The sequence below is a fragment of the Xenopus laevis genome, chromosome 8S (assembly GCF_017654675.1).
Source record: "Xenopus laevis strain J_2021 chromosome 8S, Xenopus_laevis_v10.1, whole genome shotgun sequence".
In the NCBI taxonomy this organism is placed as follows: domain Eukaryota; kingdom Metazoa; phylum Chordata; class Amphibia; order Anura; family Pipidae; genus Xenopus; species Xenopus laevis.
This window is the reverse complement of record NC_054386.1, coordinates 35,369,764-35,393,501: the sequence shown is the minus strand read 5'-3', so window position 1 is coordinate 35,393,501 and position 23,738 is coordinate 35,369,764. Positions and strand designations below refer to the sequence as shown.

At 41.1% G+C, this 23,738-nt stretch overlaps 1 protein-coding gene across 2 annotated transcripts in view; it reads left to right on the top strand.

The window, feature by feature from the left end:
• Positions 1–1,114: 1,114 nt before the first annotated feature.
• col27a1.S (collagen, type XXVII, alpha 1 S homeolog) overlaps positions 1,115–23,738 on the top strand; it is a 162,274-nt gene continuing 139,650 nt past the window's right edge. Inside the window, exons 1-2 of one of the 2 annotated variants that reach the window (XM_018232747.2) lie at positions 1,115–1,565; positions 23,093–23,163. In XM_018232747.2, coding sequence (XP_018088236.1) covers positions 1,516–1,565; positions 23,093–23,163 — 121 coding nt within the window. In that variant the 5' untranslated portion in view covers positions 1,115–1,515. Of the gene's footprint in view, positions 1,566–7,203; positions 7,528–23,092; positions 23,164–23,738 lie in introns of those variants that run through there. The other variant, XM_018232746.2, reaches the window with a different exon arrangement.

Sequence of the window (23,738 nt, the reverse complement as noted above, 5' to 3'; positions counted from 1 at the left end):
TCCTGCAGCAGAAGGGCTCCCCAAGAGACTGGCGATTCATGGGCTGCAGTGGGTGGGGCTTGAGAGGAAGTTGGTGGGTTTTTGTAGGTCAAGGGCAGGGTTAGGGTAAAATTGGGCAGGTCAGAAATGTTAATGCTAATTTCTGAAAGCGCCCATGGCCCTGGAGGCCCAAGTGAACAGTGGGCTAATAAGTAGGGTGCCATGGGAATACAGCCCTGTTAATTTAGTGGTATGGGGCCCCAGAGTGACCATGCTGGCTAATTTGGCTGGTTATTCGCCCCTCTATAAGGGGTTACTGAAAGGCTACCAATCAGCAAGGTATCCATTGGGAAGGTTTGAAAATCCTTTGTGGCTCTAGTATAATCCAGTTGTTGGTCTTTGCACCTGATCTGACCTAGTACTTTGGTGGCCAAATGAGGCAAAGATTCAAATGAGCGGATATTTGTGTGCATGATCTGTGTATTATTCCATACATGGATATATTACACTGAAAAGTAACCCCCACCACTTTTTTTTGTTTTACACTTAATTAACTGCATTAAATAGAGTTGTTTGATTTTTCTATTAATTTACAAGCCTTTCCTTGGATAGGGTAATAAAAATCTTTAAGAAATATTATTTAGATTGTAGTATGAATCCTTTGTAGCAGAATGTGGCAGAGATTTTCTGTTGGCTTGATATCTCTCCCACATCTGCAGAGATGTATACAAAGAGAGTCTTGTGATCAGCAATATATGCAAATCTGGTACCCAGGGCCAGTGCTCAGCTCTGAGCCAGCTAAATAATGTCCCTAGCTTTGAACCTAATTGTGAATTCAGAATTGGATACTCTTATTATTCTACCTGCGACTGTCTCCATTTCCTTTCCTCTTGCACCCCCTTGAAATCTCAGTGTGCCCTTCCTCTGTCTTCTCTGCGGCCCCCATCCTGGAGAACCTGTTTGCTTTCCGTACTTTTGTTATGATAAGCTTCCCCCTTTGTATTTCCCCTGCTGCTGCAGCTCCTTAATGTTTGCTGGCTCTATGGATAGACACTGGTACGCCTTGTATTCCTCAATGCCACGAGGACCCTCCCTTCGAAGGCAGGATTTTTGCTTATTAGTTAAATGTTTGCTCTGAAACCGGATAGCTGGTTTAAGAAAAAAAGACCCCTTCTTTGACTGACTGCATCTATTTAAAAAGACAAGGCTAGGTTTATAAGTCCTAGGTTCTTCATGTGCCCATATGAGTCTTCAAAGCAGTTTTTTTTCCCCCAAAATTTATCCCCCCCTTCTTGACTTGCTGTGTCAAATGAGCATCAAGTGGGCACAGTGCACATAGTTAAAGACCACTGTGAGTGCAGACCTGCCTGTACTTGACACTTTTCATCCAGATTTCGTTGAACCTGCCACTCCAATGACCCAAGAGACACACGGGGCTCTCCGACTCTCTAATCAGGAGTCAGTTTGAGATTTTGGGAAAAGAAAAAAAAATACAAACCAAAACAAGATCTTAGCTGCCTGGACAAATGAACACAAATGCATTTAGGGGCTGGAAGGAGAGACTCCACTTCTCACCTCACCACCAAGTAAGTGTTCATTGCAGACAAATTTATATATAAAGATTGAGATTTTTTTTTTTAAAAAAAAATCTTTCTCTTTTCAGTTAATGTGATTTACAGACAGAATGCATTAATTGGCTTTTGGCTGCAAGAGATTCAGTCTGTATCTTTGCATAAAATAAGGCTGTTAACTAAATTCTCATGGCTGCCATTCAAACATTTGTACGGGAAGACTTAAATCAGGGAAAATGAATGTGGTCCTGGTGGATGGTGTGTGCTAATGTTTGAGCATAAGAAAACATAGATCTGACTCTGAATTGAAAGAACCCAGATACTTCATTGCTAAGACTGCAATATTTTAGATTGGAAATATCAAGCAGTCTTTCAGCTTTAGTTTCACTGTAACAGGAGGAGTGCAGGTTGGAAACAGAAGGTGGGGAATTTTGTCTCATTTGTGTGTAAGCATTCTACTGGGGCAGTCATAACAGGTGGAATGGCAAAGATATTTTGCACTGAGGATTTAAACGACCAGCTTAGAACCATATCTGTGGTTTACAACTGAAAAACTGTTTATTAAAAGACTGAGCTTTGTAAACCTTGCAGTTATTTGCCAACAGGCAAGAGAGGATGTTGCTAATTCCACTAAATCATGTACCATTACAGTGCAGAGCAGGAATACTTAATTGTTTCCATTCAAAGTATTGCTGAACTACAACTTCCAGAATCCACTCTGCATATATAGGGAGCTAGCACATGCAAAAGAGGTGAGGTGACACTTTACCTGAAAGCTGTTTATAACAGATGTGTATAGTGAGACTGTGCAATTAGTAGGTCTTTAACCATTGCAATGAATCTGACACACTGATAAGTATTCCCCTCCCACCTGTGGTTTAAGGGGTAGTAAGTCTACTGGAGATGCTCCATATTGAACACAAGGGCCAGTTTCTGTGTTGCTGGGAATTCCGTATTGTGACGTCCAATCCTTATACGCAAGCGCGCACATTTTCCTGTTTCATCCCAGAACGTCCCCATATAAAATGGAAAGAAAAATCCACCTTTCCTGGTATTTATCCAGTAGTGCCTGCAATCCACCTGAATTGGAGATAACTGCTTATATCCAGTAGCTTGGGACTGAATGTTCTGGATACGGTCAGTTGGGGGAGTGCTGTCAGTTATCCCAGGTTTTTTCCATGCCGCTCTCTGGAATGTTACAAAGAGCCTCTCTGTTTGGCCCCATATTGCACTGAAGCCTTAATTGCTCACCGATTACTCAGTCGAAAAATGGAAATATTCATACGTTGGGACAAAGATACAGTATTGTTCTTTCCATAAATAAACATGCTGCAGGGCCATTTATGTTTTTATAGCCTTTTTCTGGCTGCATAGACAGATATTCAGAACTGTCTGGAGTGGGAGCTAGTCATTGACAGCCAAATGCTTTAAATACAAATATCCTCTGGCTATTCTCGGGTGTGTGCTCTGAGCTCTGCAGTGCAATACTTACGATCTAAATTCACGCAGAGTGGCATTCAGGTGGGTTATTGTAGCGTCCATCAGTGTGAGGGGTGGAGGTAATAGCAGAAGGGCAAATGTGTCACTCATGATTAACGCTGTTGATTAATGTGCTGCTTGCGATCACTTCTGCCGGTTTAAAAGTCACAGTGTAATACAAAATGCACAGCATGTGCCATTAGAATGGAAAAAGGAAACTATTATTCCCAAAAATGTGTCCTTTTAATTACAGCATTGCTGTACTAGCCAAAACATACAGCAGCCCCGTGAGCATACAGAGATCATCCCCTTATTTGGTTTTTTGGAGCTCAAGATGTACAGTAACATATTTAGCCTGTGTTTATAGGACCTACCTCCATTTGTGCCAGTGGCATGATCCAACTGACAGCCAACCCATTTCCTGTGATGTCATTGCGCATGCTCAAAGAAAGCCATTCAGCACTCATGCACGTACATTGGGCACCTGACCTGTGGTAGCCAAGTGTGGGCTGAGTTTGCCAAGTGAAGTTGCTGACCAATCAGAAGTTAAACACATATTGTGATACTAAGCTCTATAGTTAGTATAGGTATGGGTATATAGAATTTAATTAAAAGTAGGGAGGGGTATATGTATGGATGCTGGGTTTTCATTTGGAGGGGTTGAACTTGATGGACTTTGTCTTTTTTCAACCCAATTTAACTATGTAACTAACTATGTAACTATGTAACATTACATCTATGGCTCCAAGAAGCAAATTCAGAAGCACAGCTCTTCACTTGTGAAATGCCACTGTAGCTTTATGTCTCAAGTACAAGCGTTTGCACAATTTTTTTATCCTGGAATTTTAGTTTCCCTTTAAATGTGTGGCCTTTTTGGAAAATGTCACTTTATTTGGATATAGAAGAGGAATACACTAAGAATCACATTTTCACTATAGGAGAACACAATTGCTACTGTTGGTTAATTTCATAACCTAGAGTCCAACATAAATCCCTTGGACAAATCATCAAGGAATGTAACCTCCCCTGCAAATCAGGGCCACTTTGCAACTCCCAGTCATATTTGTGCTTAGAGGAACTGTGTGCATCTGTATCAGATTGAGGAGATATGGGCCTGAGTAGGAGAAAAGTGCTTTATAATTTGCATTTCCAGAAACCTTATGCCACTATATGTTATCCTTTTATTTTGCTGCTGCATGCACAGGAATTTTGGCTGAGGTTTAAAGAGGGCTCTGTTTGGGTATGCGTGATATGTGTATAACGATGGACTGTATAACCCCCCCCTTTGCCTCTTTCCCATATTTGGATCCGAAATCACTGCTAACTGCAGTTTCAGTCGCATTATACCTGCAATACCAAAACGCAAAGCCAGGTGTCAAATTCTGCCTTGTGTTTATGCCTATTGACCTGTTATAAATTCATTCATTCATTTGAAGGATGAATTAGAACTTAAAAGCATGAACCCTCTGTCTAATAAATTTCAACCTACATTGCTTTAAATTCCACTAACAACCAGGCTTCTGGGATTTCTAATGCAGGCATATGGTCTGGCTATAGTACCAGTTATCATGAGCCTTTGGTGCTGCGCTCATTGAAAGAACAACAAGGATTAGGGTGACCAGGCATCACTTTTTTTGGGCATGAACAGACTGGCTGTCTGGCCTGTGATCAATGTCCTGCTGCATTTAGCAATAGCAAATAACCAAGGAACTTTGAGTGTATCTATTATGGTAACTACAATGTGACCACACCTTGTACCAAAAACAAACATGTGGCTACCTACAGCCACTGTAAATATATCCCCCCTTCACCAGATGTTTGTCACATTGCTAAAAAGGAAGCAAATCATGCAGAACATGTCCATCTGTTATTAACTGGGGACAGAACACTAAAAACAATCCAAGATTGTTTCCCTCATCTTTGGCACTGTAGCCAAGTGTTCTCCCCCTAACTACATTGGTTTCCTCCAGGTACACCATTTCCCTTGCACATTCACAAATTGCATACAGGCATGGTTCCTGATAAAACTGAAAAAGAGAACAAAATATAGTGTAGCGTTCCTGATTTAATTGCACAAACAGTGTTTTTAATATACAGAGAATCAGTGTTAAAATAGAGATGTCCATCTTCTTATTCTTAAGTCTTATTAGTGAACACTACTATTATTAAACATCAAATTATCAGTGATTGACGAGAAGGGATAATTTTGTTATTATTAATACCCACACTTTGAATCACAAAAAGCTCTGGTGGTATATTATACTCACAAACATAAAAAAAATCGCTGACACTTCACAGGGTTAAAGTTGTTAACCCCCAACTTCCAATGCTCTTTCCTCTTTTGTGGACAATATAGAAAGACGTGTGCGGATCGTTTTTTTACACTTTTATAAATAATAAATTGCACTCACAAAAGTGTCTCAGTGTGTTATCGTTTAAAAACAGTAAAAATCCCTGCAATAGTTGCACAAATTCCTGGCATCTCTGAAATCTCAATGCGCATGTCTCCAGTTCTCATCTGCACACTTCTGCATTCATCACCGCTCTGCCACTTCCCCTGATCCCATTATCTGGGATATATTTGGTTGGGGATTCTTTTGATATTTTCAATTCCTGAAAAAAACTGACCCTAGTTTGTGTGTGTGACTGTAATAGGGACCTTAGATTGCAAGCGCTGCTGGTACTATACAAATAAAGGCTGGTAATAGTGATAAGGGCTGGCTGATCTCAAAAGGGGTAGGAATAGAAAGGATACAAGAGGAATTTTAGCAGAGCAGGGACTGCAGTTAATCAGATGTTTTTCTCCATTTCCTGCTGTAATTGTGCAAGTAGAAATAGCTTCCCCCACTTGCTTAAAGGCAGCACCTAGAAACATCACAACTTTCCAGCCACACTGCTGATATTTTTGTTTTCAGAATTCATACTTCACACTGTAAGTTCCACTAGGGCTGATAGGAAAGGTGAATGTCACTGCAATTGGTGGCTCTGAATGATGCCAAATGTAATTCTAAGCACCTCTCCAATATACAATAACATTTTCAGTGTTAACCTCATTTGACATTTTCATTGCAATGCATTTCTTGAAACAATGTAGCAGAAGTCAACTCTCCTCCAGCCGGTGCAGTGAAAAGGCCAGACAGGCCCTGCATTCAATTTCATTTTCATATAACTTTAAAAGCATTGAACATTGTTAATGAATATATATTGTAAACGTTGTTGCTTATTCTGCCATAAGGCAAATGTTTTTTTTGGGATCTACATCCCCTATAACAGGGGTGTCCAAACTGAGGCCCGAGGGCCACATGCGGCCCAGGATGGATATGAATGCGGCCCAGCTTGAACTTCCGCCAGTCCAGGAAACGTCATGTTGCAATGTCACGCACAGAGAGCGTATGTATGCGGTCCCTAATTGTGTGCATGTGTGCTTTAAATTTTACATGGGGTCTGCGGTGTGTGACTTCCTAGAGCAGGAAAAGCAGTTAACAAGTGAACAAACCTATAATAGGTTTATGATACCCTCTTTTCTTTTACTTTTACAATAAAATAAATCAAAAGTTAGTGTTAGTGTTTGTGTGTATTTTCAGTGTGGCCCCAGAACATTTTTCTTCTTCCAATGTGGCCCAGGGAAGCCAAAAGTTTGGACACCCCTGCCCTATAAGAACACATAATACACTCATCTATGTAATTCTTTTTACTTGTTGTATGAATTATTTATTTCTAATGGGACGAATTATTTTTCAGGATTTTTGTTGAGGTATTGTGCTGATTACGATCCATGCAGTTCCCCTCTGAAATAACTACTAGTTAATAGTGATGGGCGAATCTGTCCCGTTTCACTTCGCCGAAAAATTCACGAAACGCATTTTAGTCAACTTTCATGCATGCAACTATTTTTTCCAAATTCATTAAAGTCAATGGGCGTCCGAATAGTTTTGACATGCGCCAATTTTTTCAGCGGCGAATTCTCACTGCAGATTTTGCAAGAGCATTCGTAAGCGTAGAAATGTGGAAATTCGCCTCAAATCCATACCTATATTCTCCCATCACTACTGTTTACTTTCCCCTGAATTTGCTTCTTGTGAGTCAAATACAGGTTCATGCGCAGTACCCATGTTTGTCCACAAGAGGGCAGGGCAGCGCGGGACGCATTGATCTTTAAATCGAGTTCATTTCCATACAGCTTTCCTTTCCCTGTGCCTCGGGTCCAGCAGGGAGGACAAGCCGCGAGCAGCAGGGGCAGCACAAACTCTGGGGGTGCCGCGGTGAAGTTAGGCTGCCATGGGTCCCTGCTCACCCCAACTCTTTCCCCCGCGCCCCTCTCTAGGTGACTGTAAAGTCCCAGGGGGGTGAGTGGCACGGACGCTGTCATACGTGGGATAAGAGGGTGCCCCTTAGTGCTCTCATTCCCATGGATCTAAACCCCCGACCGAGAGAATGAAGTAGCCGTGATGGAGCCGGTATCAATCCCCGGCTTCCGACTGAAAGCAGCCGCCAGGGGGTGAGTACAAGTTGCACGGGCAGTGGGAACCGGCTTTAAGTTTGTGACTCCCGGGGGCCCTTGGACGTGCTGCCTGGGTTGTTGTGGATTAGAAAACGTCGCTGTGGCATTGGAAGAGCACTGAGCAGCTGAAAATGGGCCATCTTGGTGTCTGTAGGTGAGCAAGTGATAGTCATGTTTAAGGATTTACTGGATAGATGCTCTGACAGCAGAGGGTTTAAATAGCACTTAGAGGCATGGGGCTGCTGTTGGGCTAAGTGGGCATCTGTCAGATGTGCTTAGGTGGGGCTTTTGCAGGTCCACAAAAGAGAGTTAGAAGTACTGATGCCAAGGATGGGTTTTAAGCATTGGTACAAATGTAGGAATGGAAACACTGAGTGAGACAGTGCCAAACCATGGTATCCTCTGTCTCCAGTGGTCAGTTATCAACCAGGATATTTTCCATACCAAGCCTGCAATATTAACTCTGTGTCCCTACCTCCATTGTTCTACTACAATTCTCAGCACTGTTTGCTAGCCTATGGTTCACATGACATACTGGGAGTTGTAGTTTTTAAAAAAGCTAAAAGCATTGATGTCACTGTAAAGTTTGTCAGGAGGAGTGGTATCTAGTATTAGAGTATTTGACAGTTGGTGGTAGGTGCCCATGAGAGAATGGCACTTGGGATGGGTATGATCGGGCCAACCAGATAAACACAACTGCAGAATGAGCCTCTTCCCCGCAGTGGGAGTGACTCTTAAAAGTACTATCGTAATAGTCATGTAACTGATGATGGGCATGAGAAGAGCATTGTGCTTAGCTCCGTTATTGGGAGAGCATTCGCTATGGAAACATTCCCAGGCAAAGGGTTTATCCAGCAGTTCCCTATGTTTCTATGCTCCATGCCAGCTCTCAGAGCAAAAAGCCCAGACAGGGCATGTTCGGCACCTCGCGTTCAGCTCTGTGAATAAGTCTCAGTTTTGGCTTCAAGCTCCTTAATCTGTGTAACACATATCAGTGTGGAAAATCAGTTTATGCTTGCGGTTTGGCAGATAGCAATGCAATTCACAATTTGCTAACACAGGACAAATGCTGGCAGTTCCTGATGGGGCAGTACTACAACGCTCAGCATCTTTCTGTTAATAAGCCTGGTAGAGGCATTCTGGGAGTTGTGGTTCTGCAACGCTTGGAAATCAGACAATGGGATCTCAGTAAGCATTACAGTTTTCAACACTTATAATATATATGCCATTAACCTATTCCGAAGAACTTTACTGATGTTATACATGACTCACTCTCCCAATGGAGGTCCCTATCGCATTCACACACTATTGTCTGTTCTATCAGGTGCCAGTTACCCTGCCTATGTAGTTGTGGGTTGTTGGATGTAACAGGCATATGGGGCCACATTTTCCATAGCCTTTAGCACATTCTCTCTCCTGCCTGTAGAATCCAGATGAGATGACATCTTTGTTAGAGTTCAGGAACAGTTAATTCTTTAGTGGTCCTTTAGGCAGCACTCCAAGAGGATTATCGTAATTCAACAGACACTTCTCTGGTGAGTAAGGTTTGCTTATTCAACATTATATTGCCCCCCCCCCAATTATAGGTTCATTCCTACAGGGTAGTCAGGGCTGGAATGTAGAAGGGTCAGGTAGACTGAATGCTGTAGTAGGAGAAAAGCATCAGATCAGAGATATTTGGGGCTTTTGTCAACGCACCATTCCAGACTGTTAACTGCCTTACACAATTAGCTGAGGAGAATCAAATTTGCAAAGAAAATGAGTGGCACAAGACAACTCTTGTTTTTAGAAATTTAAATGTAAAAAATGTATTCATTAGAGTGCCATAGAACATTCCTTCCCATGTATGCATATGTATGATGTTGTAGCACCATATGGCTTGTCTTAAGAGGAATTTTGCTGGCGGGCTTCAATAGAAAAGCCTCATTTAGTGGTTCTAAACACACTGTACTGTTAAAGTTCTCACACACTATGCACACGGTATGGCAGCTTCCACATATATGTATAAATGCACGTATACAGAAATGTAATGTTCTTTGTGTCCTGCCCCACACCACAGGTAACAGGCGGTTTCTACTCATCTGAATAATAGGCATTAGCCCTACACCTTGCTAGCCTGGAGAAAGCTGTAATCAATGTGTGTGTGTGACTCACCTTCCTGCCCTACTCCCTATACAGCCAGGGGCATGCGAAAAAGGATTTAACTCTTTAAAGGTATCACACTCTCTTACCAGAATAATTGTTGGTTAGTAGCATGAGAATCAGCAAGTTTTCCTCCCTACCGGGTCGAAGATGCTGTTGCCTAATAAACCCTGTAAAGATCGACTAGTGCAGATCACTTGGTAGGCAGGGCGGCAGCCTGGACTGTTTAATGGTATCTTAGGGACCAGGTAAACCAAAACTCATTTGCTCCCACAATTATAATGATAAACACACAAAGAGGGCTTCCGGTCGACAAGTGTTTATCCAGTCCTGTACTGTTTAGCAATGGGTAATTCATGAGCAGACAGCCAAGAGTGACATTTGACCTGTTTGTTTATACAGACCTCCCAGTCAAGTAGTAAAACAATAGTGTGTACTAATGGCGTATTAGTTATGTGCTCTGTAAAGGGACAGCACAGGAGCAATCATATACGTAGATTATCACATAGATTATGTGGCTGTGAGTCAGCCAATAGCAGTGAGCCAGGTGGTTATTGTGTTTCCTAGTCACCACTGACTACCTACCTGCAGCCATCCTCCCACAGGTGCATAGAGAACAAACCTTCCTATTTGAGTCTGGTGGCCATACACGGGCAGATAAAGCTGCCGATATCGGTCGTTTGGACCGATTTGACAGCTTATCTGCCCGTGTATGGGGGCTTCCGACGGGTCTTCCCGATCGATATCTGGCCACGATATCGATCGGGAAGGTTTGATTTTAAATTGACCGACCTGTCGGAGCCCCTTGGCGCATCGTAATTCGATCGTTCGGCCATACGGCCGAACGTTCGAATTACCCCTGATATAGCCATGCTGTTTAGTGGCATATCGGGGAAAGATCCGCTTGTTTGGCGATGTCGCCAAACGAGCGGATCTTTGAGTCTATGGCCACCTTAGTCACCCAGCCAATTAAATTGTAAGGTCTACAGGACAAGGGCTTCATCACTTCACACTTTAATGTACCTGTCTATAATACATTTATGATCTAGTATTTAATTGTTCCCCACAAACACATCCCTGTGTTTACACCCCTTTCTTCCCATCATTCATTGACCATTGGCATTGATAAAAAAAGAGGGATGTGTTGTTGTTCTATATGGACATGGTGCACAGCCCCTAGTGTTGCCTTTTCTATGATATATATTTCATTCATTTGCTAGTCTCTGTCCAATGCCCCAAGCTTATTTGTATTCATTTAGGCTCCGCATAGGCGCTTCTTTATGTGCCTGTCTGGAGTAGAATGGGGCTTACACTGGGTGCAGTGCAAACACTCTTTATGTACCATCTGAAGTACTGGGAGGATTTTCCTTTGATGTGAGGAAGCCTGTTTCTGGGCTGAACATAGTAGTCACAGACTCCTTATAAATAAGTCAGGAGCACAGAGATCCTTTCTTTCTTCCACTACAAAGGGGAAGTAATCTTATTTGTACACAAATATATGAATGGGAGTTTCCACCATTATATATAATATATAGTACAGTATATAGCTCAAATAATATATAGTACAGTAGTATAGCTCATTGTGTGCCCAGAAAATTCCTTCCTTGTATATTTGTATTTATACACATGGGTGGGAGGTAACATAGTAACATAGTAACATGTGCTATTTCCCATAACCCTGTATTCCCTTACTTGCTAAAAAGCCATCCAACCCCTTCTTAAAGCTATCTAATGTATCAGCCTGTACAACTGATTCAGGGAGAGAATTCTACATCTTCACAGCTCTCACTGTAAAAAACCCCTTCCGAATATTTAGGCGGAACCTCTTTTCTTCTAATCGGAATGGGTGACCTCGTGTCAGCTGGAAAGACCTACTGGTAAATAAAGCATTAGAGAGATTGTTATATGATCCCCTTATATATTTATACATAGTCATCATATCACCCCTTAAGCGCCTCTTCTCCAGCGTGAACATCTCCAATTTGGCCAGTCTTTCCTCATAGCTAAGATTTTCAATACCTTTTACCAGCTTAGTTGCCCTTCTCTGTACCCTCTCTAATACAATAATGTCCTGTTTGAATGATGGAGACCAAAACTGTACGGCATATTCTAGATGGGGCCTTACAAGTGCTCTATACAGTGGAAGAATGACCCCCTCCTCCCGTGACTCTATGCCCCTTTTAATACAGCTCAAGACCTTATTTGCCCTTGATGCTGCTGACTGGCATTGCTTGCTACAGCCAAGTTTATCATCTACAAGGACTCCAAGGTCCTTTTCCATAATGGATTTGCCTAGTGCAGTCCCATTAAGGGTATAAGTGGCTTGGATATTTTTACATCCCAGGTGCATGACTTTACATTTATCAACATTGAATCTCATTTGCCACTTAGCTGCCCAGATTGCCAGTTTGTCAAGATCCTGTTGCAAGGATGCCACATCCTGGATGGAATTAATTGGGCTGGATAATTTTGTGTCATCTGCAAACACTGATACATTACTTACAACACCCTCCCCTAAGTCATTAATGAACAAGTTAAATAAAAGTGGACCCAATACTGAGCCCTGGGGGACCCCACTAAGAACCTTACTCCAAGTAGAGAATGTCCCATTAACAACCACCCTCTGTACCCGATCCTGTAGCCAGTTTCCTATCCACGTGCAAACGACTTCATTAAGCCCAACAGACCTTAGTTTAGAAAGCAGTCGTTTGTGGGGCACAGTATCAAACGCTTTGGCAAAATCCAAATAGATCACATCTACTGCCCCCCCCCCACTATCCAGAATCTTACTTACCACATCATAAAATGCAATCAAATTCGTCTGACATGACCTATCCTTCATAAAGCCATGCTGATTGTTGCTCATAATGCCATTCATTAGGACAAAATTTTGAATGTGATCCCTTAACAAGCCTTCAAATAATTTGCCCACCACAGATGTCAAGCTTACTGGCCTATAATTGCCAGGCTGAGATCGTAATCCCCTTTTAAATATTGGAATAACATCATCTTTTCTCCAATCCATAGGCACCATACCAGATGACAGTGAATCTGAGAAAATCAGAAATAAGGGCTGGTCTAAAACTGAACTAAGCTCTCTTAGAACCCGGGGGTGTATGCCATCAGGCCCTGGAGCCTTGTTTACATTAATTTGTATTAAAGCTTTTTGAATCATATCCTGAGTCAGCCACTGACTAGATTGAGCTGAACCATTCGTGCAGTTATTAAGTGAGCCTGTGAACCCAGACTCCTCTATTGTATACACTGAAGAAAAGAACTGATTTAACACATTTGCCTTATCTGTATCTGTTACAACCATACTGGTACCATTATTTAATGGAGCAACACTCTCAACCTGCATCTTTTTACTATTAATATATTTAAAAAACTTTTTAGGGTTAGTTTTCACCTCCACCGCAATTAACTCTTCATTTCTTTTCTTAGCCTTCCGGATTGCTGATTTACAACATTTATTACAGTGTTTATATTCATTAAATGCAGCTTCTGTCCCTACAGATTTGTAGTTTTTAAATGCCTTTCTCTTCTTTCCCATTAACATCTTTACCTCTGTATTAAACCACACAGGATGATTCTTAGAGCTTCTACATTTAATCCTTAAGGGAATAAATTGAGAACAGTAATGATTTAATATCATTTTAAAGGACAACCATTTCTGTTCTGTGTTTTTAGCTGAAAACCTAATGCCCCAATCAATGCTCTGTAGGGCAGCCCTCAAGGCACTAAAATTAGCTTTGGCAAAATTCATGGTTTTTGTTGCCCCAGTATATTTTTGTTTTTTGCACCAGACATTAAAAGATATAACATTATGGTCACTATTACCCAGGGGTTCAATGACTTGCACATTTGCTATAAGTTCTGGGTCATTTGAGATCACTAAATCAAGAATAGCATTTTTTCTGGTAGGCTCCTCAACAACCTGTGCTAAAAAATTGTCGTGCAATAAGTTTATAAACTTGTTCCCATTAACTGATCTAGCAGTACCGTTGCTCCAGTCAATATCTGGGTAATTAAAATCCCCCATTATCATTACTTTACCTAAACTAGCAGCCTTTTCTATTTGCATTAGGAGCTTTGTCTCTTTCTCCTCACTTACATTAGGGGGTCTATAGCATACTCCTACAATTAATTTGCTGGATTCTTTACAATTGGTGAAGAACTCCACCCATACGACTTCTGGCCCCTCATTTTCTAACATAACCTCCTCCTTTATATGAGCTTTTAAATCCTGCCTAACATACAGACATACCCCTCCTCCTTTTCTATTGCCTCTGTCCCTCCGAAACAAAGTATAGCCACTGATATTTACTGCCCAGTCATGCGACTCATTCAGCCATGTTTCGGCCACACCAATCACATCATATTTTCCTTCCATCACCAGCAGCTACAGCTCTCCCATTTTACCAGTCAGACTTCTTGCATTTGTAAACATACATTTAATACTGGCACCATATTGAACATATGACATGTGGTCCTCCCTATCCTTAACAGTATCCCTAGCCAAATCTCCTCCCCCATTTTCCCTTTTTTTGCCCACTATCTCATCTAACCTGTCTACCACTGAATATTTTACTGAACCCTCCCCCCCCACACCTAGTTTAAAATCTCCTACAACCCTCTAGCCATCTTCTCTCCCAAAACAGCTGCCCCATCATCATTGAGGTGCAGCCCATCCCTAGCAAAGAGCCTGTAGCCGACTGAAAAATCAGCCCAGTTCTCCAAAAACCCAAAACCCTCCTCCCTACACCAATCTTTTAGCCACGCATTAATCTCCCTACGCTCCCGCTGTCTCCTTAGCGTTGCTCGTGGCTCAGGTAATATCTCTGAGAAAATTACCTTGGAAGTCCTCGCCCTCAGCTTTGAACCTAGTTTTTTAAAATCATTTTTGAGGACTTCACCACCTCCTCTAACTTTGTCATTGGTACCTATGTGTACCAAGACGGCTGGGTCTTCCCCAGCCCCTCCCAATAATCTGTCAACTCGTTCCACCACATGCCGAACCCTAGCACCAGGCAAGCATCAGACTGTTCGGCATGTAGGGGCCTTGCGACAGATTACCCTATCCACCTTTCTAATAATTGAATCGCCTATAACTAGAACCTGCCTTTCCTTCCTTGCACTCCCCCCACCACCTGTATTAGAGCCACTGCCTCCCGGGGTGCTCCAAGAGTCAGCCTGCTCCATACACGCCAGTTCGGAGTTTTCCTCCCCAGCATCTTCAGCCAAAACGGCGAATTTGCTGTTTTGGACAAACTGTGGACCAGCCCCCCTACTCTTCTGTCCCCTACTTCCCCTCTTGGCTGTCACAAACCTTCCTCCCTCATTAGCCTCCACTGCCCCTTCTCCTCCCCCCACTCCACTAGCCCCTGCCAGTGGTTGCTCTGCGAGCCTCCTTTCCTCCCCCTCGTTTGCCGATGCTCTAGGTGTCATATTGCTTTACATATCACCATTCGTCAGTACCTGAATGAGTCTGTACTGTAGATTCTTGTAGAATAACACCTCTTGTTTATGCTCACAGGTTTCCTATTTTATCAAGGTCTATAGAGAATGACCCAGCATAATGGCAGCTGCCCTTAGTGTATTAATATACATTATACTAAGACTCTCCAGCCTTTGAACTCAGTAGTCGGATATTATTGTGTACTGTAGTATATGGTTCATGGGAAATACTGTGCATAGTAACTAAGTAAGTTAAGTTGAAAAAAGACACCATCTATCAAGTTTAACCTGTTAAATCTATATAATCTGCTTTACTGCTAGTTGATCCAGAGGAATGCCAAAACCCCCATTTAAAGGCTTTCCAATTTGCCTCAGAGGGGGAAAAATATTTCCTGACTTGCTAAAAAGCCATTTAATGCTATCTAATGTATCAGAAATCAATAAATGCGAACCATTATGCATGGTATCTTAGCTGTATATGCCTTTATAAGTCAGTGTGCATTCCCCTCTCTGTTACAGGCCATTCTGACTCTGGGCCTGCCAAAAAAAACTATTTCCACTTGGCCTGGGATATCATCAGTTTGTTTGTGTTGGAAGTAGGGAGTAGGGATAGAACTGCATCTAAAGCCAAGTAATGCCATGCCTGACTTTGTGTGCATTCCTACTACAAATCTATACCTCAAGCATTGTCTTTGCCTGTAAATCACCAGATTAAACATTGTACCACAAAGGGTGTGCTTATTAGAGTGTCATTGCTGGACTTGCATTTATCCATTCTTTTGAAATGTTCTTCTCCTCTCCATGGAATGTTGCTGCACTGCCTTTATAAATGTGGCATGTCAACTCTATTGAATTTTTGGGGTGAGTTTTGTTATTGCCACCCCCTCAAGTTACCCTGGTGTGGAGAGGGGCATAACTTAGCATGGCTACCTACCTCATAGAGGTGGAGGAGTGGCTCCTGATAATATTGACTGTAGCATGTGTGAATATGATAGGGATTTTAGATTGCAATCTCCACTTGGGCAGTGATGGGTTGTGAGTGATAATCTCTTTAAAATGCTGTGGAATATTCAAGGACTATATAAATAACTAATATATACTATTGGGTGCTTTTGCTGCCATTATTTCTCTAACAGGCTGGACACAAACTCATTCTACCCTCCACAGGCATCCTAGTGTTATAACTCCCTAACAAAATATCACAAGGAAGTGAGGCCTAAAATCCGGAGGTGTTGTGAGACCTAATTGGAGGTTTAGTAAGCCCTCCTATATGGCGCTCTCCATATAGGGGGCAAATGGCTGTTAGCCCTGTTTGGAGATAAGTGTGACCACTCAGAGGGAAAGCTCTAGTCTAGAAGTATATTTTCAGATGAACTTGGCCTTGAAGGCTTTGTGGTTAAACAATTGATATCCTAAGCCCTAAGGGATGCATCAGTGGTTGGCAGTGTTCTTCCCCATATTGCAGAAGAGAAGTTTCCCTTTATAAGAGGGAAGCGTATAGTTCAGGGCATTGGAATGCATGAACATACTGATGAAATTCCTCACATCTCGCAGCCTCAGCGTAACTGAACAGTCAGATGCCTGGAGAGAGAGAAGCTGCAGAGAGATGCAAGGGAAATTTATATTGCCGCGACAGGCTGAATTTGGGGTTTCCCAGCAACCACACCAACAGCAGTGAGGGAAGAAATCTGCTGACAATATAATAACCCGTTTCGGTTGCTGCAAAACAAATGCCTATTGTATTGAGAATGAATGCACTTTTTCTCTTTCCTGAGAATGGAACAAGTATTGTCATAGTCTTCTTCAGTCAAGTTTATCCGAGGGTCACAAAATATAATAACTCGGTATATGTGTTAGAGAATTGCATGGAGGGGAGAAAAGAGTTTGGCCTTTTAAATGTTATAAGTAACAGATGCGAGACCTTGGATTACATATACAGAAAAAAAATACATGCTGACATTCTGTTAGAAACAGGCATTAACTCTGGCCTTTTATCCACTGACATCATCTGGCATTTTAAAGGGGAAGTAAATCATTATATGCAGAGAAATTATATGGCTAGAAATGCTGTATTTTATATATTAAAAGTAATACACCAGCCAGGCGTTCAGCACACAAAATGTACACACAGTGGAAGCTCTGTGTTTGTGGTGCACAGCCACCTAATAAATATGCCATTCCTATTGGCAGTATTAATTTTGGTGGTGTAAGAACTGGATACAGATTCTGTCTCCATTAAATGATTAGTTAATTCTGTTGACGTTTTTGGGCTACACAATGAACCAGCAGGCCAGCAATGTAATATTAAACTAATCATCCACAATATAGGATTATTTTTGGTCCTATAAAACTTGCATTGCATCATGCTGGAGCAAGGCATATCGGCTGCATATCTTTACATCAACTCCAGTATATGGTTTTGGCTGGTACAGATTGAGATAATGACAGAACTGACACTAGGGGTGTTATTTATTAAACTCTGAACGCCAAAACCCTCTAATAATTTGTTTTTTACTATAAAATCTGAATTTTTAGTGGAAAAAAAACCCCACAAATTTTTCAGGATTTATTATACCCAGAGGATTTAAAAAGTCAGAATACAAAAATCTGGCATCTTGGAACTGCTGAGGTTGCATATAAGTCAATGGGATAAGTCCCGAAGATATCTTGATCTTCGCTCGGTTTTCTGCAATAATCCAAAGATTTTGTGGTGGAGTTTTTGGGTGGAAAATCCAAATAATTCGTAAGGTTAGTTTTTTTCAAGATTTTTTTCAGATTTTTTCCCGCACACGAAATTTTCTGGAAAATGTATTGGTCGGAGTATTTTTCAGAAAATAATGAGATAAATTTGGACTTTGATAAATGGGCCTCCCCACTCAAACTGTCAGTCTCCAACTTAAAGGGATGTGTGTTTACTTAGAGGGGAGTCCACCTTTTGTCAATGATATGTAAAATTTGGCACCATTCTTCAGTGACGAAGTTTGGTATTTTCTCCAACAGTGCAAGGAGTATTTGCATGAATGAGTGTGCGTAAGAGTACTGATGCCTGTCTGTCTATTACTGTATCTGTCTGCCTTTCTATTTGCTGCTATACAATATGGACATTGATGCTAAGCATACAGAGCTTTCTCCCTGCTTCTTGCTCTCACTCTTTTTATCTTAAATGATATGCCTCTCTCTTGTGGTATCCCTGTTTCTCTTCCTATTGGGTTCCTTTTCTGTGTCAGTTTGGTACAACTCTAGCCCTCTCTGCCCCTTTGTCCACCATGTTCACGCATTTGACCCTTTTGTTTTCTCATGACTACACTTTGGTCTCTTATGATTGTTCACATGGTAACTCAGCCACTCTCACTGACACCCCTGCATGAAATTTTCAATATCCTGGGGTTGATAATTTGTCTTGCCAACATTGCTCTATTATGGAATTAAAGCAGCCCAAAAATATAACTCCGAGCACAGGAAGTCATGTTCCAGTCATAGTGGTTAATGACTTTTGATGCTCAGTGAAGTGTCAGGCTTTAAGGTCCCCATAGACGCGACGATTCTTCTTGCCGAACGACCGATTTTAGGGAAGTCCGACCAATCCTTCGAAATTATCGTGCGGTTAGTGGTATTCGAACGATCGTACATCTTACGATTTTTCGGCCGACATCTGTCGGGAAATTGATCGGCCAGGTCAAAAAATCTTTGTCGGCCCCAGTGCAATCTCTCTATGTTTGCAGGGCCAAGCAGGCAGCTCCCCTTTGTTTTCCTGCCAAATTGGTCTTTTTAGTTGATGGTAAATTCGTACGATCGTACGATCGTTCTGAGAAGATATTGGTCTCACGATCAGGATCCGATCTTTTAAAAATCTCAACATCTATGGCCAGCTTAAGTTCACAGTTTACCCTGAGACTCGCTAGCAGAGCTGAAGTGTTGGCCGTTCTTGTCGCACTTGCCTCAAATGCATTTTCATTATTAACATAATAAGGTTTTTCCGTGCTACCTTTATTTCCTGGGGAATTATTGATTTGACAAGGGAGTGCAGCACTTGACAATAAATAAATGTGTGTGTAACTATAGAGAGAGTTCTTGATTATACGCCCAGAAATAGTTGTATAAATCAAGATCGTTACTTAAGGCATGTGTCTCTAGTCTCTAGTTGGCAGTGGCTGGCATGTCCTTGGCAGAAGTAGATGAGTCTGCTTGTAGATCGTATCCTTTGATAAACTCCACTGCCAAACACCTTGCTGTTTACACAGTAAATCCTATCACTGGCCTCACACTTTTAAGTCACGGAAATACTGAACAAGAGAGCTGTCTTGGAAAAAAAAGCCCTACTTATTCTGTGCTTTCATCTTACACAAAGACCTAAGTTGACTGTTAGCAAATTGAGGGTGGTGTTGGGAATTGTACTTCTAAAAACGCTAACATTCACATTAGGTCTCTTTGCAAGATGAAAGCACAGAATTAGTAGGGTGTTTTATTCAAGACACAGTGGATTACACACACTTACACACACAGACAGTGTTTCTAAAATGCCATGCTATTTCTGTACCCCCTGCTACTCTACACATCTTACTGGTTTCCCTCAGTATGAGTTAATACGAATAGCCTGGGTGGTTTGTAAACTTCCTGATTATTAACCAGTTGAAATAGTTAGAAATTGCCTTTTGGAGTAACAAATAACTTCTGCTTATTTTCCTTAATGTAGATGGTTGTGTATAAAGAAGCCTCAACTATCATATTGGAGCAATACATCCGCTCCCCTCATGTATACATGCAGAAAAGGTGTGATGTGTGTTCACAGTAATTACTCCCCACTCCAGATATTGCACTTGTGCATCAATTTGTCACTGACACATCTACTTGCAGGGGCCTAGTTAAAACTCTTATCAGCTGCCGCCCATTAGATATACTGGGAGCACCAAGGAAAGAGTTGAAAGTGCTGCTCATCAGTATAGCACACATGAAAATCAATTGGCATTGTGACCGTAGAAGAAATGATAACGGTTTGGGTTAGACCTTTAGTACTGTTCTGAAAAGGACTGAACCTGTAGCATTCTCTGTGCTGTTGCTCAGATCCTCCGATGAGATGGACTAAAAAGGAAAGTGTTTATGTTTGGTCCCAATCTGAAAGCAACTCTTGGATGAAATGTAAATCACGGAGCACTTTGCACTGATTCTTGGCAAGCTGCTGTAAAATGGAATTAACTAAATGAGACTGAGCTTAGGATGCCTGATGGCTGTTTATATTGTCTTTCTTGACTGCACAAAGAGATGTAATAACACAAAGGGCTAGTATGAAGGAGAATGTTTCATATTTCTTTGTTCAGGTCCAGTTCCAGCTATTTTTGTTAGACTGTTGTGACTAAGGTTTTGTGTTTTTCCTAAAAGTTTTTTATCTTATAAAGACAGTGATGACATAACTCCCAGTGTGCACACTGTGCCCGCACACATTGGATTTCAGAGGTGTAACTAGGTATTGAGTTTGCACTCTCTGCCCTAACTGTATTTAATTGTAACCCATCTGGCCAGGCATTTCAGATCTCAGTGCTAGACAAGTGCCCAGCATTGCAGGAATGTTACTAGTCCCACACCTGTTGGTCTGCTGCTCTGCCAGATCCGACCAACAGCTGCCTTCTCTAGAGATACCATCAAGAATCAATGTAATTTTGCAGCCACTTTAAAGCAGGTAGCCATCTTTGAATTTCATAGCTGCTGAATTTAATGCAGCAATCCATCCCCCTGGATTATAGATTTGGGGATTTTACAAATGTGTGCCTATGTAAGGGAAAAGGATAATAAACACTATGGCAAAGTATATTCCCTCTTGAATTTTTTTTTTCTGTGTACATTGATCTTATTTGTCTGCATGACCTTCCATGGTAAAAATGAGTGTGACTTCCTTCCTGTTCGCGTGACTGGTTTCCGGTAATTGTGAGTCTATCTTCTCCTAAAGCACATATGGCTATGCGTATATCTCCCATGTGAGTTAACAAACAGGCAACGTTATTTTCAACTTATCCATATCTGAACTGTGAGAAGCGGGGATAAAAGTAGCTAAACTTTGTCTCTTTCATAACTATAAAGCTGATATTCTATTGTTTTCCAACTTTCCCAAAGCACATACCACTAAGGGGAATACTGTACGCAGTTTTAGCAACCAAAACAAAAATAATAGTACAAGCTTGGCGGTAGTTCAGTATTTTCTTTTGCATATCTTACATCTAAGTCATCGTGGAAAGATGGGGAAAGGAAGACACATCATTTGCTATGTTTTCTACCATTGTTTATTGACATGTGCAAACCTGTTGCCATTTTTGTTTTGCTTGTGCTTTTCTCTGTGTCTGAATGCCACCAGCTTTGAAGCGAGAGGGTTGATTAAATTGTCTGTGTATAACCAGCTTAAAAATCGTCTTAGAACCAACCCACTGGAACAATCACATGGCGAGACCATTTTTTATAGCCAACTGTTATGTCAACGCTACCCCCAATAATGGAGCCAACTGCAATAGACAGGAGAATATATGTAGAATATGTGTCACACACACAACTTATGCACCATCTGTCTTTGGACCATGCAGTTAACTAGTTAATAAACCAGGAACACCATTTTCCATAAGATGCTTCACTAATCTAAATCCCATAGAACTTGTAAGGATGTCCATAGTAAGGTTGCAGGGGCACATCACCTGTCCCAACTATGGGCAAAAAACTCACTCAACCCTAAATGGGTGCTGTAATATTATTTTCTGTGACCAGGTTGTGGTCCCTTGATTCAACCCCACCAACCATATGCTACATCTTCATAACATAGCATCTTATGCCTTTTTTGGGGCATATTCTCTTACTGACCTTCATCTATATCCATTAGGGTTAACGCTTAGCCATAAAAATGATTGTTGATGCCAATGTTATACATAAAGTAGGTAGGAAGGCTGGTATATCTCCAGAACAGGTGGCAACCCTTTTATTCATGCCTACAGTGTTTAATATTTGGCATAATTCCTCTGTATCCTACTATATTCTTACAAGCCAAACCTTTGACCCACAGTAATTAATATCATTCATTAGTCACTGGCCGGGCATTTCAGGGCAGGATTATTTTTTTCCAATAGCTTATTATTTACTGTCAAAGTGTGTGTGCACGTCTTTAATGTTTTGCCACTTGTACCTGTGCCAGGACTGTGCGTAATGCTGACAGCTCTATCTGCTATGCAGCGTGTATGCCCTTTGATTCTGCCTCTGTGCTGCTAAACTTAGGCATTCAAAATTTGATTATTCTGAGCGTTTTTCTTCTGCAAAAATATATTTAAAATTTGTGGCTGTTTCAGCATGTTTTGATGTTCTACTAGTGCCATCCTGTGCTTTCTCTTCAGCATCTGTAAATTGTAAATAAAATAATATTGTTTTGCCCTAGGTTTTCCCTAGCCTCTGTTGTTTATGAGTTGTATGAATCTTGTTCTCGTAACGTTTCCTCTCTCAAATCCTTCTTGTCAGTTTGATAATTCCATCAGACAGCATGGGGCATGGCCCAGAAGCCAGTCTGAACCAAAATACATGACTTAGGATCACCATGAGTAATCTCTTGTCGTCTGTGTTGTACCATGGAACCATAAAACCTTTGTTTGACACTATTGGGCCTACAAAACATTCTTTATGAGGGATACAGGTATAGAGACCTGTTGAGATTGTGCTAACCCTGCTGGGTTTTATGTTGTTTTTAAAATTAGTTTTACATTGGTCTAAAAAAGGATATCATTACTGATAATTGATTTATTCTTTAGGAATAATAATAATTTGAATATGTGGCTGTAAATGAAAATAAATGAATTATTTATTAACTTTTTATTTATCATTGCTTTTAGTAATTTAATTTATGAATTAAATTATACTAGTTTGATTTATAAATTGAATTTTAAGTTTTTTAGTTTACCACATAACTTATGTAATCTTTAATTTTTAATTTTTTGCCTTGCAGGGGAACACTTTTTGCTTGGATATTTTTATATTTTTCCTGTTGCCTGGATATTTCTCAGGGAGCAACTGAAGGTAAATACTTAACCCGATTAAGAAGTCACAGCAAGTGTGTATGAATAATGCTTAGGTATTCCATGTTCCATTCACTTTTTAATAATGGGCAAATATTCCTAACAAAAGAAAACAACAGTTTATAAACAGATTCTCTCTAATTCACTTTCCCTTGCATGAAACTGGCAACCCCATATTTAAATGTAGTTTTCAAGTAATATAAGAGCCACCGAGTGACCCTTAGAGATTATAGTTTGTGTCTGTGAGTTGAGCATTGAGACTGTGACCACCAATATAAGAATTGCTGTGTTTGACTCTTTAGAGAAGCAAATGAATAGATTATGTCAATGACATCTATTCATACACTGAGCTGTGAGATCACAGCAATGCTAAAAGTGATGATTACTGTTGTCACATTTCGCTCTGCTGATTAGACAGGCTAGGATAACCCAGTGACCCTCTTGGCATGATGTTACATTGTATGGCTTTAAATATAGCCCCTGATAGCCTTAATCCTTTTGCAGTTATATATTGTACCAGGGATTTGCATAATTATGTCTCTGTCTTGTCCTTTTCTGTACATATATATGCACATT